Source organism: Ascaphus truei, chromosome 13, assembly GCF_040206685.1.
Source record: "Ascaphus truei isolate aAscTru1 chromosome 13, aAscTru1.hap1, whole genome shotgun sequence".
In the NCBI taxonomy this organism is placed as follows: Eukaryota; Metazoa; Chordata; class Amphibia; order Anura; family Ascaphidae; genus Ascaphus; species Ascaphus truei.
Genome location: NC_134495.1, coordinates 19,912,646 through 19,932,099, shown reverse-complemented (window position 1 = coordinate 19,932,099; position 19,454 = coordinate 19,912,646). Strand labels below are relative to the sequence as shown.

The 19,454-nt window shown below is 47.6% G+C and overlaps 1 protein-coding gene across 1 annotated transcript in view; it reads right to left on the bottom strand.

The window, feature by feature from the left end:
• Positions 1-18,043, bottom strand: part of CORO1C (coronin 1C) — a 63,193-nt gene extending 45,150 nt beyond the window's left edge. The window contains exons 1-2 of the mRNA XM_075568802.1: positions 17,907-18,043; positions 1,842-2,041 (exon numbers count right to left, since the gene is read on the bottom strand). Of these exons, the coding sequence (XP_075424917.1) occupies positions 1,842-2,036 (195 nt within the window). The 5' untranslated portion in view covers positions 2,037-2,041; positions 17,907-18,043. The remainder of the gene's footprint in view (positions 1-1,841; positions 2,042-17,906) is intronic.
• Between the last annotated feature and the right edge of the window lie 1,411 nt (positions 18,044-19,454).

Here is a 19,454-nt window from a genome sequence, read left to right as displayed (position 1 = left end):
ACGGAGATCGCTTGCAAAGGCTGCAAAGTGGACATCCGTTGACCCAGAAGTGGCTGTGTGTCGTTTGGTAACCAATGTCTATGCACATGAAATGCTGATAAACTTCTAATCCGATGTACGCAGATATCTTACCATAACTAATATATATATATTTTTTTTTTACATACTTCACTATGTGCGTTTGCGCTTTTGTTTTCTTTGTATTTCAGCCATGTAATGAAGACCTGCCACCGTGCGCTAAAGCAGGGGTGCGCAAACTTTCTGTGCTGCGCCCCCTCCCTGCCAGCCCCTGTGCTCGCGCCCCCACCCATACCGAATATCCAGCGTCAAATGACGCGCAGGCGTGTTGCTATGGCGACGCGCACGCCACCGAGTTGCCGAAGGTAGGAGACGTCCGCACCCACCCAAAATAATCCTGCGCACCCCTGCGCTAGGGCACATGGTTCAAAGGTTATTCTCAATGGTGAAGGCAGCCTATTTGCTACCCTTGCAAAACAAATACAGAAGCCATGCGCTCCTCCCAACTTGGTGTGCGATCAGGGAACTTTTACTTTTTGATCCCAAGTCTTAACAAAAGAGCCATTGAGTACCACCGTTTGATCAAAAAAAAAATGATTGAAGCTAGCTAACCCCGTCAAGGTAAAGTCCATTTAAGCTGGTACCTACACTACATGTATAATGTTTCTTATGGTCTTGTGGCTCTACAAGACTATGACCCTCCCACTACTTGGGTATACTACATATTTAGTTTCATGAGAATATGCACAATACAGGTGTATCATGTATGTTACTATATATTTTGGAAAGTTGTTTGTTTGCTAGGCATCTGGACACCAAGATATCGTACCCACTTTTTGCTTGACGGTTCCTGATATCAAGGAGCAGGATTTTGTCTGTTTGGATACAGTCGGACGCCATTTTGAAACAAGATGGTGGACTGAACCGCTCAAAAGTGCACTGATTTTAACCAACTTCCGCAGGATTGTATTGTATATACCGTATATAGGTTTCATAATCTTGGCGCTCTGACAAATAGGCTCTTTTAATTACCATACATATATACACTTATACCCAGACACCACACAAATACTGTAATCAATTGAAAAAAAAAAAACTTTGTTAAAGTGTAGTTAAGGCTTGTAAGCAAACCTTTCAAAAGTCTGGAAACGTCGACATTAAGATGACACCCAACCTTAACACCCCCCTCATGCTTTGCTGATGACATCACAAACCTCAGGATTTTGGGGTTTCTTAGGATTCCGGAGCAAAGCCGAGTACTGTCAGCTAGTGCATTGTAATAGTCTAACATGCATATTGAGCAAAATGAACACATATTTGATTAAAAAAAAATAAACTGTGGCAGAAAAAGAAGGCCATGTGCCAAAGACCTTCCGCTTAAAGCAAGAGACCAAAACATGCGGGAGGTATGGGGTATATCCGACTAGAGGAGTGAACAGTCAGAATCCCAGTGTCGCGTCCCTGTGTGACCGTGGCAGGTCAACATCATTCCCATTATGTTACATTCTGATGTCCCGTGTATCACTGCTGTGATGCGCTATGTACACAGATGGTGCTATATAAATGAAGACATACATATAATGCATTGCAAAAGGGGTGAAGGCATAGATGCATGGTACACGTAGGGGACCTTTAAAAAGGAGTGCTGCCTAAACTCTCTGTGCCTCTGGCACCTAAAAGTAGATAGTTTATCGTACAACCTAAAAATTTTTGATCAGTCATTGCCTAGTAACAACAAAAATAATCTCCCTCTTGTAATTTTCCCTGAAATTGAGCGTGTGCGGCGCAATAGAAAAAGCAGATAACGCGTCATTTTTTATTACCTTTTGCAGAGGCATCACCAGGAAGGCCCCCCCGCCGCTGGCTTCGATGATTAGCGCGACGAACTTGGGGTTGACAGCGCAGAAGGAGCTGTCCCAGGTGACCCGGGACACCCGGATGTCATCGTAACACTGGTCGTTCTTCAAGGCTTGCCCGAAGACATGCCGGAACTTGCTCTGACGCACAACACGCCTCATCGTTTCTGCGGGGGACAAGACACAGTGGGAGAGTGAGGGACGGTCGTCTGCTGGTCCGACGCGCTTTGAGAGTCACTGCAGACACCCAACTTACCCATTCGGGCCAGCAATGGACAAGTACAGATACACACAGCTCTGCTTTGCTCAATAAAATATCCTTAAAGCAGCAGTCCCATTATATCTCTTCGTTCCCCCCTACCTGACTCCCCCGCTGAACCACGCTAATTTCAGCTCCGGGAAACCCACGCTCCAGAGATTCCTACTGGTGAAATTACCGATGTCACTTGGCGGTTTCGCACAGGGATATAAAATGGCCGCCTAATAAGAAGCTGCAACAGATGGCATTGCAGCTTCCTCACGACGGCGAGATTTGAATGGCCATTTTGTCTCCCCCGGAAAGGGCGTCAACAACAGTAACTTTGCCGGTAAGTATCTTGGCAAACAGGTTGTCTCCGGAGCAGGGAAGCCCCTGGTTTCCCATACTGTCAAAAGAAAAGAAAAGGGTTAAAAGTACAAAAAATAAAAAAATGTACCGTTAATTATATAATAAAACACGTGTGTGTGTGTGTGTGTCACTGAGAGACACACACACACACACACACGTGTAAAGGTGCAATCCAATACATGTATAACAGACCGATGATGCCCTGTTGTGCTTTGACAGGTCCCATTTATTCCCGTCCCCCACACCTGGCCTTTGGGAGCAGCATGGAAAGCGGTCTCTATAAATGAGAGCTCGCTTCAAATAAATAAAGAAATAATAATGAAGAGGGGCCTGACTGGCAGCCGGCAGTGCTGGGAAAGCCCAAATGGGTTTAATAACACAAGATGAGAGAGAGGGAGAGAGAGAGAAGATATTTGAAGGTAAATAAAGGAAGGCGAGAGACAGGAGGCGAGGGCCGCCTGCCTCCCATAGCCCCAGAATTCCTCCGGCACGATGACATCAGCCCGGCTAAGACATCATTTCCATAGCAAGAGGGAGAGGGAGGGAGGAGGAAGCGTTAGCTGCTGGGTAGCAGCCCATTTGGGCCGTCCCCGGGCCAGAAGCATGACTCTGGACTGGGCTTTAACCTTATCAGTGCCAGAGGGCTCTGTACTTAGATTGTAAGCTCTTCGGGGCAGGGGCTCCTCTTCCTAATGTTACTTGTATGTCTCAGGCGCTTATTCCCATGATGTTATATTCTGATGCCCGTGTGTTACGGCTGTGACGCGCTGTGTACATAGATGGTGCTATATAACTGAAGACATACATACAATGCATTGCAAAGGGGGTGGAGGAAGAGATTCACGGTACAAGTAGGGGACCTTTAAAAGGAGTGCTGCCTATGACCGCGTACATACTCCCCGTGCGCGGCGAGAACAAAAGGCTGCACCTCTATGAGGCAGGCCATAGAGTGCGCGATTCTCGGACAGACAAACCAAAATTTTGATTTTGTCGCGCAACAGCCGGGTCACGCTAACGGTTCAGCCAATGAGAGCGATCCGTTCACGTGACGTCTCCCCGCCCCCATCCCAAAGGCCACGGATCGCATCTGGGGCAGCGCGCGAGGCCACGCGCTCCGTATATTCGCAGCCTAAAGGGCCTTTTCATCCTTTTTTAGTAGTACAATATTCACTGCTAATGTTAGCAGCTGCTTAAAGGAGCGGGGCCTTTAAATAAAACAAAGCTGCATTTCCCCTCAGGTTTGAAGCAGGGGGTCTCCAGGATGTGAACGGCGTTCATTTCCGCTCCGGGGACCCCCTGCTTCTCAGGATACCAACCCGAGACGGTGCCTCTGTCGCAGCACTAGCTGGGCACACAGTGTAGCATTTGAAAGCTTCCGGAGGGCCAATAGGAAGCCACAATATCGTCCCTTGCAAGCTTCCTATTGGTCCGCGTGACAACGGGGACCTTTAAACTCAGAGATACTGGCAACACCTTCCAATGGAAGTATCTCGGGGGGGGGGGGGGGGGCAGGACGTGCTCAGGGGGGCAAGATACCAACACTATGCAAATTCAACTTATACAGGATTCAGCGTCCCCCAACACATCAGTTTGCCCACGGAAGGAGGGTGCTGTCCCTGTACCCTCCTGCGCTGAAGGGCAATGTTACTGGTGAGCGCGCAGGTACATGCACAGGAGATGCGATCGCACTTTGTTGGAACAGTAGACAAGATGTGCCAGGCCGAGTGCTCCTGTATATGTGTTACGTGGTGGGATGGCAGCTACACCATCCAACCCTTTTGGGTAACGTTACTGCCTTTAAAGTGGATTCGAACCCAGATGTTGGCTCCCTGGGTGAGTCATTTTAACTCCAGTGTACTTCAGGCATCAAAATTACATTGTGAAGATATGTTTGTCTCAGATTTATCTGGAGCACCATATTTTGTCACAATACACTGTGGCAGGAAGGAGGCAGGTAAGTGTTAACACAAAGCTTAAGTGTAACATATCCAGAATCATGACCAATGTTTCGGACCAGGCAGGGATGTTCATCGGTGGGATGGATCGAAACGATGGTTATGATTCTGTGTGTTAACACTTACCTGCTAAGTGGTCTCCTCCCTGCCATTGTGTTTGTACATTGGGTGACGTACTTTTGAAGGAATTTTTTTCATTTTATTTATGAGACACACCGAGACAGGCAGGCGCACCGAGACAGGCAGGCGCACCGAGACAGGCAGGCGCACCGAGACAGGCAGGCGCACCGAGACAGGCAGGCGCACCGAGACAGGCAGGCGCACCGAGACAGGCAGGCGCACCGAGACAGGCAGGCGCACCGAGACAGGCAGGCACACCGAGACAGGCAGGCACACCGAGACAGGCAGGCACACAGAGACAGGCAGGCACACAGAGACAGGCAGGCACACAGAGACAGGCAGGCACACAGAGACAGGCAGGCACACAGAGACAGGCAGGCACACAGAGACAGGCAGGCACACAGAGAAAGGCAGGCACACAGAGACAGGCAGGCAGGCACACAGACAGGCAGACACAAAAGTGAATTTTGATAGTTCAACCTTTTGGCAGAAATGGAGAAAGGCTCGTCTGATCCGAAACGGTGAGCTATTACAATTCACCATTTGGAATTCGGACTGTTTGGGAACTAAAGGAGTTAAAATAGAAGATACACCGACTGTCTGGTTCCCAAAATATGATTGGGGGGGGGGGGGGGGGGCGAGAAACCCCATCAACAAACCAAACATTAAGATCTCACTTTGTAGATTAAAATGGAACACAGAATGTAGCTGCATTGTGCCCCCGTAGGAGTTAACCCATTCACCCTTTCCCTGCCAGAAAAGACAAGTGTATTGCAGATAGTGAAAAGGTTAATACAGGGTAACCCTGCCCCTGTACCGGCTGGGCAGGGGGGAAGGGAGGGGGGATAACAGCCGCACACATACCCCACATGCCCTTATGGTGAGCAACATACAGAGGAATTGACTCGTAAAGATTAACATCCGAACACTGTTATATGGCCAAAAATAAGTTTACACGGCTCCCTGCCTCGTGCAATGACCATTTTGGGTAAGAACCGCTGGGTTTACATCCATCACTAAGTCAGCAATCCACTTGCAGAGAGAGATTCCCTTTTCTGGACAGGTCAGACAGCGCTGTGCTGGTAAGCCCGGCACCTTTCTCCAATGGTTTGAAAGGAGGAAGTAGTCACATTTCTCAATAGGAATCGCACAATTAGCATTTTACCAGCTGTACGCTGCCAGACGGGCCCAGGGGCTCTCAAACAGTCCCGGTAGGGCAGCGCTGAAGGCCGATTTGTACCATCTATTCCCCCCTACCTTCCTTTTTTCAGGATTGGAACAGGAGGGGAGGAGACGGCGCTGTTTTCAGCTCCGGGCACTCTGCGGTCCCAGAGTAACTTACTGATGATGCACTTACCGTTGTTACTGCCGGTTATTATTTTTGTTTTTGTTTAAGGGGATTTACGTGGCCACCATATAGGAAGCCACAACCGGTGAGGACACAGCTTTCCAACCCCGGTAACTTCCCGGGTAAGTATCGTGGATTGGGGGCTCTCAGAGCTAAAAATAGCCAGGTTTAACTCACAGGGACACCAGGTTCTCACCCCGTAAAAAAATAATGGGGGCTAATAGATTTTATTTAAAATAAACAAACAAACACACGGGTGTGGGGGAACTGGGCTATTAGAAGTTTCTTGCCTGTGCTGAAGAGATCTGCTCCCACTCAAACACATGGGGCCAAGCTCTCCCCCAGCGCAGAAAAGCATTTTGAATAAGGGCCTTCGTTCCGTTTCTATGTTTAAATACATGGGGAGCGCACAGTTGAAGGAGCAATCCAAGCAATATTCTACGTGTTTTTATTTATTTAACATTATTTTAAATAAATCAGTTCTGCAGTATTAGATACTTAAAAAATATATATATTTTTTAAGTTCAACTCTTAGAGCCACTTTTAATGCGTTTGAATCAACTGAGCATCTTGATTTCTATAGCAGGTTTTAGCCCACCTCCCCAGCAGTGCAAGAGCTTTGCAACACTTTCCTGTTTGTGGTCATTTGTTGCCAATATTCCCAGCAGTTTGAGCTGCAAACTAACAATAAAGTTACCCTAGTAATATAAAGAATATATTGCAGCTGCTGAGTTACACTGACTGAAGGATTGATATGAAACTGAAAGGCGGCCATTTAGTGAACCCTGGGAAGCAGGATTTTGCTGACCGATCACCGGAAAACCAAAATCGATCGGAAGCTTAGGTATTTTAGGTAATCAAAGGCTGTATGTATTATTTTATATACATTATATATATTATAGGGGAAAAAAGTTATTTTTCTTTGAAGCTGCCTGGACTGCCTCTACAGGATCATCCTCGCCATGATTATTTAATGCTGAAGGGCTGTGTGATAAAGGCTGAGAAACCTTGCTCTAGCCACTCCAAATGAATGCACACCCCCTGCATGTCAACCAAATCACCGCCTGCAAGTATAGGGAACAGGAGAAGCCATGGGTAGGAAAACAACTAATCGTTGGGTTACAATATTTGAACACAACAAAATCAACACACACACTTCAACTCGTCTGCAGTAGTCACTCGCTTAGTTTAAATGTGCCAGTGCAGCAGCATGCGAAATGTTTAAGGAAGAGGTATGCAAAACAGTCTTATCTTGCGTGAACAATTTCCTCTTGGAAACAGTACAAAGGAAGTGAGACACTATATAGGGAAGTGACTTAGGAACCCATCTTAGCTTTGCCCGTCGCAATGAAAATGTGAAGATATTTACCCGTGCTGCTGAGCCAAGCAGAACATCTTCCCCTTTCTGTTTTTAGAAATAGCTTGCCGCTGGGCGGCCGCTTTAAAAAGAGCCAGCGCGAGCAAACTTTGAGGGTAAAGTGGTACATTTGCGCTCGCCATTAAAGAGGCGGTACGACATTAATGAACCCGCGCTTCTCCAGATCCGACGCAGCGACTAAAACTGCACACATTATTTGTGTATTTTAATGTGTACAGCGTCAACATAGCATGAAGTTTAAAACCAGCGGAGTTCCCAAGATCCTGTTTGTTATGTTAAACTGGAAGACAAGATGAAACTGTGAGAAGATAAACCGCTTACCAAGCAGAAAATGGGGTGTGTGTATACACACACACACACACAAGCCTCCTCCAGAGATATACATCTTAAATATGCGTGTGCCTGTACCCGAGCTAAATCAATAACATACATTACCCAAACTGAAGGTCTGAAGAAATTAGTACAGCACACGGAAGTGTCAAAGGGTATATTAAGGTCCAAATGCAGCCAACGTTTCGCTCCTTACACAGAGGACCTGCCTCAGGGTTATGCCCATGCAGAAATGCAACATATTTATAATACATAGAAACAGGAAGGGCGTCAGGAAGTGTCACTGACTTCCTGTTTCTATGTATTATAATTGTTGCATTTCTTCACAGGCACAACCCTGAGGCAGGTCCTCTGTGTAAGGAGCGAAACGTTGGCGGCATTTGGACTTTAAAGAGGCAATCCAAGCAGCACGTTATTGAATAACCTTTATTGAAAACTAATTACCTAAGCTTCTGATCGATTGGTTCTCCTGTGATCGATCAGCAACGATCCTGCTTCCCAGGGTTCCCTAAATGGCTGCCTTTCAGTATCAACGAATCGTACAGTCAGTGTAACTCAGCAGCTACAATGTATCCATATATTACTACGGTAACATTACCTATTATTACAGTTTGCAGGTCAAACGGCTGAGAATATTGGCAACAAATTATCAAAAACAGGAATGTGTTGCAAAGCTCTTGAACTGCTGGGGAAGTGGGCTGAAGCTGGCTATGGAAAATCATAGGGTGCTCAGTATATGAAAACCCATTAAAAATGGAATTAAGAGTCAAATTTGAAGAAAAAAAATGTAGCGCGGACAGAACGGATTAAACAAACACTTATGATATTGCATGAACTGCTCCTTTAATATGCCCTTTTACATCAGTGTGCTGTATTGTGTGTATATGTACACGTGTACACATATGTACATACACATCTCAACGCCACAATACAGGAGATCAGCTGCAGAGAGTGCCCCATTCCTACCCAGGGTCCTCCCAATTCTGCTACAACTTGGAGCCAACTACGGCCACCAGGCCAAGCAGAAGATTAAAACGCCACCGTGGCGGGAGGGGGTAGGAAGGTTAACCCCTTCACAGCCAATGGGCTGCGGCCCCTCAGGCAGCAGAGGTTAGTAGTTAAAGGTTGCATTGCAGCCACATTTTTGCACAAGTCAGGACTGCTCCCGTAGGCTTATCTCGATGACAGGGAGAGCAAAGCATTCCAGTGTAGCACAGCCAGGCACAAACCAAGGTATGGGGAGTGCAAAAAAAAAACCACACACACACACACACAAAGAAAGTGCCAACAACCCTCCAGCGTACAGCAAATAAGAAAATATCCCGTGTGAGCACATTCACAGCTCAGGCAGGTCTGGAACCCTGGCGTTCCTCATGATCCCTTGGCAAACAGTGATTCCACTGCAGCCAGGAATTCTGGGTAATGACGAGCAAAGGAGCACTCCGTGTGTCACCTGCTGGACATGAAGCAAAAGGCGACACTGGCTGCTCATTTGCATGTCGTTACCCAGAATCCCTGGCGGCAGTGGAAGCAACGTATGCTAAGAGAGAATGGGGAAAGGCGGGGCTGCAGAGCTGTGATGTGAATGTGTCCCACAAGTGGTACCTTTATTTAGTGTAGCACGGGGAATTGATCGCACGCACAATGCGCAGAACAAGACATTGGCTGCCATAGTGCACTATAACAGCCCTATGGGATTGTGCCGTGTAACACGCGCTGTATCTGCTGAAAGCGCTCGGCCATAAAACACATCTCTGCCATTTAGCACGCCCGTTTTACTACTGGAGGTACGTTTACTAGGTGTGCAAATTTCATCTTGGAAGTGGTTGTAAAAAGCTTGATTGCATGACGCGGTATACAATACACGCCGTTTAGCGACCCCCCCCCCAAAAAACAAACAATGCATTTTTTATTTGTATTGTAAGCCATCAAAAAAAAATGTCAATGGAAATGTTTCTGAAAGATTAAATGCTATTAAAGTTTCTCGCACCTGGGTTGCAATGAGAAAGTGAATGCAAATTATATTTAATAGTATATCTTCTTATAACGTGCTGAAAATGTACATGGGATTGAACACAAACCCAGACAGATAAAGTGACTTCCCGAGGTTTGATACGGTGAATCACGTCAAGTTTAATTTCACCATTAAAAAACAACCCCCCCACCTCCGAAACCGGCAGGACCAAACCAGCAGTGTACTGGTTAAACATGATTGCAGACTTAATTTGAAAAGAAATATAACCCACGTGAGTGTGTCATGCTTGCAATGCCTCGGAAAGAGTGGCTCAGCGAGTAACATCGCCGACTCTGTAAACAACAACAGTATTTGAATCGGGGGAGCCTCATTCAATTCCCGGTGTCGGCTCCTTGTGACCTTGGGCAAGTCACTTTATCTCCCTGTGCCAGGGACTGTCTGTAAAACTCCTGTATGCTGCGTAACCACGCGCAATACTGCAATTGTGACACGCTTTTGAGTCCCAAAAATAAAAACAGCATTGCTGGCCAAGGTGGAAGCCAACATGCTAAAGAGGTCACAACCACTGGCTCACTTTGGTCCTAGCAGGGACAGTCCATTTGAATAGAATGCAACGGGTGACATCCTTGTCGTTGACAAATCGCAGCAACACGTTAAGGGAGAAGTGGTGGGGGGTTTTATGCCCTTGGAAAGAAACCCACCCATCCTCGTTGGGCTCAGCGAGCAACAGAGAACGATTGAAAACAGATGACTGTGTCAGAAGACCAGCATTTTCCGTGGCGGACAGTCTGCTGGCCGGAGATTTCATTCCTGCTTTGGTCATGTGTATGCGGCAGGCAAACACCCATCTCTGTGCCCGGATTCTAGGCCGTAAGAGTGATGGGGGGCCCTTAATAAGGGGCCAGTCCAACTCAGGATCATGGTGAACTAAAGGCAGCGAGTAATGGGTTAAAGGCTCAGTCCCACATAGAACCGGTGTGACCTATTGACAGCGGTAATGGGTCACACACAGGACTAAAAGTGACCTAATGACAGTGGCATGTTAAAAGGGCAGACCTGCAGTTACGAGGAGACCTAAAGGCGATGAGGTTTAATGGGTGGCCAACTTCAGTCCTCAAGGGCCTCCAATAGGTCAGGTTTTAAGGATATCCCTGCTTCAGCACAACGGGTGCAGTCTTCGACTGAGTCACTGTTTAAGCCACGTGTGCCGAAGCAGGGATTTCCTTAAAACCTAACTTGCTGGTGGCCCTTGAGGACTGCAGTTGACTACCCCTGGGTTAGAGAGTCACAACCACATGGTGACCTAATGACAGTGATGTGTGATGGGTTAAAGCAGCGGTGCGCAAACTGGGGGGCACAACATTGTTGGGGGGGGCGCACGGCGGTTGCAGATGCTCCGAGCTCTTCCCCCTAGGCATTTAAATTAATGCCGGGGGATCGCGTGAGGCCTCTGCAACTCAACTTATCTTACCTTTCAGCGACGCGGCGTCACGTGACCCTGTGGCGTATTTTCCGACAAGGTGCTAAATGGGACTTGCAAATTACAGATGGTTGGACACTATATCTTCAAACTACAAAATGAAAGTCCAATTGAAAAGTCAAAGTGAGATGAAACGAGTCAAATATTAAGAAAGGATCAGTTCCATCCAGCCTGTTTTTTTCATTACATAGGACTGAAGCAGGGGGTCTCCGAAGATAAAACACTGGAATTTCAGCTCTTGATACCCCCGACTCGCCGATTAACTTACCGGGGAAGGCGCCGCCATTGCAGATCCCTACAGGGGGAAACAAAATGGAGGTTTAAATCTCCCACGTCACGGAAACTCCCATAGGTGCGAGAGATGCAGGGATTTAAACCTCCTCATGGTAGTATCTCAGGAAGCAGGGGGTCCCTGAAGCTGAAATCAACAGAGTTCAACGCTGGAGGCTCTACTTCCCACTGTACCTCATTTCACCGCCGGCAACCATTTTTGTTTTTACTTTGGTGAAGTGGGGGTCTCCCAGCTGTAAGACCGGGGTGGTCTTGCTTCCAAATACCCTACAATTCAGCTAAGGGGGAAAGAAACACCAAAACCCCTTTAAGGCCCTCCTGCTGCAGTTAGCAGCACAGATTTCCATGCACACCGACCACGCGCGACTAGCTGCGCATGCGAAAACACAGCAATATTCTGCTCTAAACACGATGTAAAAATGGGTTCTCTAGGTCGCATTAAAGCAGCAATCCCCAACCCAAAACCCTATACACGTGTAACCCTTATAACGTTAGCATCTCGGGCTTCCAAAATCAAGAGTTAAACATCAGGATTTTCTTAGGCCGGGTCCATGATTATCGCGACTGCGATCAAAATGATATGCCTCTATCAGGCTAAAGAGCTAAAGAGCGCACGGCCGCAATCAGAAGCGCCAGCGATGCCGAATCACCGGAGCGGTTTGCCCAATGAGGGCGAACCAGCTCCGTGACATCACGACCATGCCCCCCCCCCCCCCCCCCCGACGTGTCTACCCAGGCCACAGATCGCTGCAGGTAAAGAAGCGCGCGCTCTCACACCACGGACGCGGTCTTAATCTCTCGCTTCTGGGTTACCATGGTAACCGGTACACTGCACTGGGTTCCATTTTAACCTCCCAGACACTTAATGCTTTTAACCCTAAAACCTCCCGAACGGAGCATCCGATTAAAAAAATAAAAACAGCGTTGAAAAGGTAAAAAATAAATTTAAAAAAAAACAACACAATGGTGGTGATCAGTGCGGCTGCTTTAAAGGCAACACCGCTCAATTTAGGATGAGCCCCTAACTAAAGCTTCACATATCAAAGCTATTTATAATTAGGCTTTCTGGCCTCAACTTGCAACCCTAATGTTCTCATATCATAAGAATGTGCTATATTGCAGAGTTCTTTTCATTTATTGCAACTATATTTTGCTGTGCAAGACTGCCTTTTAAAACATGCTTATTGAAATAATATAAAAATATGTTGTTATTCTGGATACGTTTATTTTTAACTACAGTACTGGAAAAGTGCAACCATGTAAATATAGGCGGCGCCTTAAAGAGGCAGCCCAAGTAGCTGACATTATTTTATTGTGTTGGTTTTAATATGTGCAGCCTTTGATTACCTTTATTGAAAACTAATTACCTAAACCAGGGGTGAGCAAACTATTAATGCCAAGCCCCCCTTTTCATCCATGAAATTTCTCGGGCCCCCCCTGCCTGATGTAAATCAAAATCACATGGAGAAAAAACCTTTATTAAAACGGTGTACAATGTAAATACAAATACAGGAGGTCCCCAGGTATATGGCGGGTTCCGTTCCAGGGGCCCGCCATATAGTGAAAATCGCCGGAAAGCGAATCCGGCTATTTTCAGTTGTTTCAGCATTCGCAAGTCGGCATTTTTGCCGTTCTGCGCATGCGCGACCTACGGTATGCACGCGCAAACTACGGTCTGCGCATGCGCACCGGGCGCAACCGCCCGTTCTGCGCACGCGCGATTTAAGAACCAAGATGGCGGCCCCCTTCTCGGTGCCGCCGTATCGCCAAAAAGCGGGGCCCTGTTGTACGTCTAACTACTTACATATTTCAACATTTTTAAAAACAGTTAAACATAATGTAAGTGTTTTTTTTTTAGTAACATGGCTTGGGTCGGCTCATTTTATCTATGGCTGGGATTATGGTTCTGGCGTCGCTGCATATGTGCGCCCGCCAACCACTCTGCTGTATTTTCTTACGGGAGATACCCCTGTGCCTGCGCGCTGAGAGGCGCGTTAGCATTTTGAAAATACAACAAATGTAGTATTTTCAGGCGGCTGCCGCCTGACTGCGCACGTGAGCTGGTTCAGCCAAAGAGGGCGAACCAGCTTCGTGACGCGTCCGCCACGCATCTACAATCTCCTGCTGCCAAGTTCACAAATCGCATGGGCTGCAGGAGTTGCGCGCGGCGGCGCGCTCGTGCCAGCGCAGGGACCATAATCCCAACCTTATTCTCACATTCCTTGCTAAAGAGCATTTCACTTATAACATGGTTTATGAGATATCCCATGCAGGCAGTATACTAGTATTGGATCACTGTTTATTTTATTGTTTGTTGGTATCTGGTAATATTCTGGATCCAGGGTCACGTCTGGGGTATGAATGAACCCAGCTAGCTTCAACTCAGCCCTCTTTCCAAAGCACAACAAGTCCTGTATATTTTCTTCACTTTATTTAGGAAAGCAGCAATAAAATCTGGCACTTGTAGATGAGATGTTTGTGTTGGAAAAGTGTATCTCTGTGGGTGCTTTGTAGTAAGGGCAGGTGAAAAGGATAAGGCCTTGCCAGTAGAGAGGTAACAGAACGTACTCACTCAGCCAATGTTGAAGGTAAAAGGAAGTGTGAGGGAATTCTGGGTAGCAGGAATAGTCGTGGGACAGACTATCTGGAAACAAACAAGAGGGGAGGGCAGAATAGCCCATTCTGAGAAGAATCTCAGAGGTTGCTGTAGCAACTCACTGGCTACCTGCTCACAGGCAGAAAGGGCAACATATTGATACATCACACAGGCACAGTGTGTGTATGTGGAACAAATGCCTGCAGCTGAACTTAAGGAGCTGACAAGAAGAAGGGGGGGTCAGGCAGAAATGTGGTTCTTGTTCCATGATAGGTAATATTTGTTTTTGTCTGGTGCACTGTCAACATCACAAAGGCAATCCATTTGGGTGCAATCATCCTCCCCTTTGCCACTTCCCTGCCCTCTTCTCCTATTTGACTCCCCCCCCGCCCTGCTCTTAAATCTTCCCCAGTGTCACCCACCCTCCTACAGTACCTACCAGTATTATGTATTTTTCCGTTTTTAATGTTGTGTTTTAACTTGTTTTTTAGAATTATTTTATTGCATTCAAAGTACTGTAACATTTAGATAGCTGCAGCTTTACCCTTTCAAATCTCAGCTGTGCAGAGGGTCCGAGCAAACCAGGGTGCCAGCGGACAGCAGGACCAGAGCGCTATTGCAGGGCAGACACTGGGAGGAGCATTTGACGACACCGCGCTGGTTCGAGCCCCTCCCCTGCCGTCCAACTGCAGTGCTGGCCTCTTCTGATTTGCTTGTGCAGCCGCCGTACCTCTGACACGCGCGCATGTGCGCACACACCAAGTTTGGCCAGCTACCCGGCTGCCCGACCCCCCCATATCAACATTTTCGGCCGCCGGAACCGCACGGCATTTTCAGCCACCTGCACCGCATGTTGTGCAGTCTACCCGCCCACGCACAACAGCTTTCGCCACCTGCACCGGCGCGCCACCCAGACCTAAGCTGACGGTCGATTCGTTCTCCCGTGATCGATCAGCAAAATCCTGCTTCCCAGGGTTTCACTTAATGGTCGCCTTTCAGTTTACCAAGGTAACATTATCTATTGTTACAGTTTGCAGCTCAAACTGCTGGGAACAGTGGCAACAAATGATCACAAACAGGAAAGTGTTCCAAAGCTCTTGCACTGCTGGGGAGGTGGGCTAAAACCTGCTATAGAAATCAAACGATGCTCAGTATATTAAAACTCAAAAATAGCATTGAGTTGAATTTTAAAACAAAAATGCAGTAAGTAATAGCCAATAATACAGAACATATTTATTTAAAAAAAATTAAATTTAAATAAAAACCACATAGGATATTGCCTGGGTTGTCCCTTTAAATATAGGTCGACAATATTAATTGAAGATATTTCCCCAAGACATTAAGATAGCAGAAGGGCGGGTGGAGAATACAAGGTTATGCATAATAAAGTGGCAATGTATAATGCCAGGAAGATATTTATCCTGCATGGTGGAAAACATACCTGCGCCATTCTAACTAAGGGGCCTGAAATCTTCCCAGCTCGGGGAAGATGGCTCCGCAGCATATTACAGAGGGGGCAGAAAGACGAAAAACGAGACACAATGAATAGAGTAATTAATTATCAAGAAAAGAGAGAGAGGGAAAGAGGGGAGGGAGGAACAAGGAAAGGCAGACAACAGATGGAAAGAGTAATCAAGAGAGAACGTGGAAGAGAGGGAAGAAAAAACAAGAGAGGAGAGACAAGCAGATTTATCCGAGATTCGTGTCTGGCCCTTTTCACAGCTCTTCTGCAGTTCAGTTCAATGACAATTATTGGATCTAGCACCTCTAGGCCTGCCTGGGCTCAGCTGCAGACGCCAGCTCAAACAGCAGTGATCTAAAAAAAAAGGTAACCCAACCCCCTTGAGCGCTACAAAAAGGGAGCACATTGCCAAATGTAGGTAAAAGCCCCACCTTCACAATGAGCAAGACCATGCCATCAGTCACAGCGTATGCATGTGTTTCAAAGATTAACCCCTTCTCTGCCAGAGCAGCATAGGGGTTGGGGGGAAAATAGACTTCTATACTTTTTTTTTTTTTTTAAATAGATAAGAGGCTTCCCTAGAAGATAAAATAAACACAGCACCTCCTAAACCTGTAAAGATAGTGCTTTCTGGCTGACCCATTCATTGCTGATCTGGCAGGGCCTTCACTCCTCATCCTCATGAGAAGGGGAGGCGGAGACTGGGGGAGTGCATTAACCCATTTAGGAACTAGGTCAGGTTTTCAGGATTTCCCTGCTTCAGCACAGCTGGCTCAATCTGAATCACTTGTGCCTAAGCAGGGATATCCTGAAAACCTGACCTGTTGGTGGCCCTTGAGGACTGGAGTTGCCCACTTCTGCACTCGAAGGATCAGAATCCTACGGGGTTAAAATAATGTACCCATCCTCCACTATCCACAGAGCTGTGCAGGCTGCTTCTAGCACTATAGGGTTAATCCTAAGGATTGCAGCCATAATAAAACGCACCCTCCCAAGCACACACCCAGCGGTGCATGCAAAAAGGGTTAACCGTGACAGCAGAAATACACTGAGCATCAGGCATTGAAAGGTTATTAATCAGAATTATAAACACACCCTACTCTCCCAGGCGTATTACCCAGTACACACCCTACAGATTGCAGTATGGACAGGGGTTCAAAGCCTCGGTAGGATTCCTCATTACCCGATGCACCCCAAATGCTTCAATGACACCACATCCCCCTCCTTCACTGCACGCCAGATCCAGCGCAGAAGAGGTTAACAGAATCCCTCCTATAATTAACCCATTTGCTTCCAGTGGGGGCCCTAACCCTATTGTATCATGCAGCGACCAGTCTGCAGCTAAGAGATCAATACTAAAGCACCCCCCAATATGTCTAACACAAAATTGGATAAAGAGAACATTAAGGATATACAGATATAGATCTATATAGCACCTCATCTAGGCTTAGGGCCCTTACTCAGTTCCCTTCCAACACCCCATCCCCTTACAATCCAGCACAGATTGGGTTAATAATAATATTAAAATGCACGGCTATTTGTGGCCCCACCTGGACTATTGCCCCCTCAACCTGCTCGTGTGAGTACGAGATGAGCACATCTAATGGATGATGAGTATTAATATCCAACCCTCCCTCAATACATCCCTACATTACAATGCATGCATGATCCAGCTCAAAGAAGGTTAATAACAGCCATATTAATATGAATGATAATTCCCCCCCCATCCTCACTGCATGAAGAGCCCAGCACACAATGAGTTAATATACCTCCCCTCACTACATTACATCACATCCCAGCACACAGTGAGTTAATATACCTCCCCTCACTACATTACATCACATCCCAGCACACAATGAGTTAATATACCTCCCCTCACTACATCACATCCCAGCACACAATGAGTTAATATACCTCCCCTCACTACATCACAGCCCAGCACACAATGAGTTAATATACCTCCCCTCACTATATCACAGCCCAGCACACAATGAGTTCATAGTAAAAAAGAATATACCCCCATTTGCAAAACATTACAACCCAGCACAGTTGATTATACCCCTCCCTCATTGCAAGGAGTTAATTATATTTCATCCCTACATTACAGCACACAATGAGTTAATATACAGTAGCTCCCTTCGCTATATCACAGCCCAGCACACAATGAGTTAATATACCCCCCTTACTACATCACAGCCCAGCACACGATGAGTTAATATACCCTCCTTACTACATCACAGCCCAGCACACGGTGAGTTAATAATAACATACCCCCTCCCTACATCACAGCCCAGCACACAATGAGTTAATAATAACATACCCCCTCCCCACATCACAGCCCAGCACACAATGAGTTAATAATAACATACCCCCCCCTCCCCACATCACAGCCCAGCACACAATGAGTTAATAATAACATACCCCCCCCTCCCCACATCACAGCCCAGCACACAATGAGTTAATAACATACACCCCCCCTCCCCTTCTCACCAGGCTCAATGATTCCCTCTGGTTGCCCTCCTGCGAGGCGCCTGCTTTGCTCTGGGGTAAATCTGGGGGGTCTCTCTCTGAGAGTGGGGGGCTCACACTCCGGGCTCCTCTCACACTCCTCTGGGCGCCAGCTCACACCTCCGCCTCCTCTCACACTCACACTGACTCTGCCTCGCAGCCGGAAGCAACGCCCAGCGCCGGACCCGCCTCCCGCCGCTGCTCCTGACGGACAGCGCAGGCAACCAATGACAAGGCAGGAAGGGGAAGCCGCGGCAACAACCGGCCCTACATTGTGGGATCCTTCCGCGATGTGACAGCTCCACACTAGGGAGGGGACTAAATGTAGTGCCCTGTGGTATCCACCATGTGCTCAGTGTGTATATACACCAGGGGTATCCTCATTGTGCCCAGTGCGTATATACACCAGGGGTATCCTCATTGTGCCCAGTGCGTATATACACCAGGGATATCCCCGTGTGCCCAGTGAGTATATACACCAGGGATATCCCCGTGTGCCCTGTGCGTATATACACCACGGATATCCTCCGTGTGCCCAGTGCGTATATACACCAGGGATATCCCCCATGTGCCAGTGCGTATATACACCAGGGATATCCTCCATGTGCCAGTGCGTATATACACCAGGGATATCCCCCGTGTGCCCAGTGTGTATATACACCAGGGATATCCCCCGTGTGCCCAGTGCGTATATACACCATGGATATCCTCCGTGTGCCCAGTGTGTATATACACCAGGGATATCCTCCGTGTGCCAGTGCGTATATACACCAGGGATATCCCCCGTGTGCCCAGTGCGTATATACACCAGGGATATCCTCCGTGTGCCCAGTGTGTATATACACCAGGGATATCCTCCGTGTGCCAGTGCGTATATACACCAGGGATATCCTCCATGTCCCAGGGCGTATATACACCAGGGATATCCCCCATGTGCCCAGTGCGTATATACACCAGGGATATCCTCCGTGTGCCCAGTGTGTATATACACCAGGGATATCCTCCGTGTGCCAGTGCGTATATACACCAGGGATATCCCCCGTGTGCCAGTGGGTATATACACCAGGGATATCCCCCGTGTGCCCAGTGCGTATATACACCAGGGATATCCTCCATGTCCCAGGGCGTATATACACCAGGGATATCCCCCATGTGCCCAGTGCGTATATACACCAGGGATATCCCCCGTGTGCCCAGTGCGTATATACACCAGGGATATCCCCCGTGTGCCCAGTGCGTATATACACCAGGGATATCCTCCGTGTGCCCAGTGTGTATATACACCAGGGATATCCTCCGTGTGCCAGTGCGTATATACACCAGGGATATCCCCCGTGTGCCAGTGCGTATATATACCAGGGATATCCCCCGTGTGCCCAGTGCGTATATACACCAGGGATATCCCCCGTGTGCCCAGTGCGTATATACACCAGGGATATCCTCCATGTCCCAGGGCGTATATACACCAGGGATATCCCCCGTGTGCCCAGTGCGTATATACACCAGGGATATCCTCCATGTCCCAGGGCG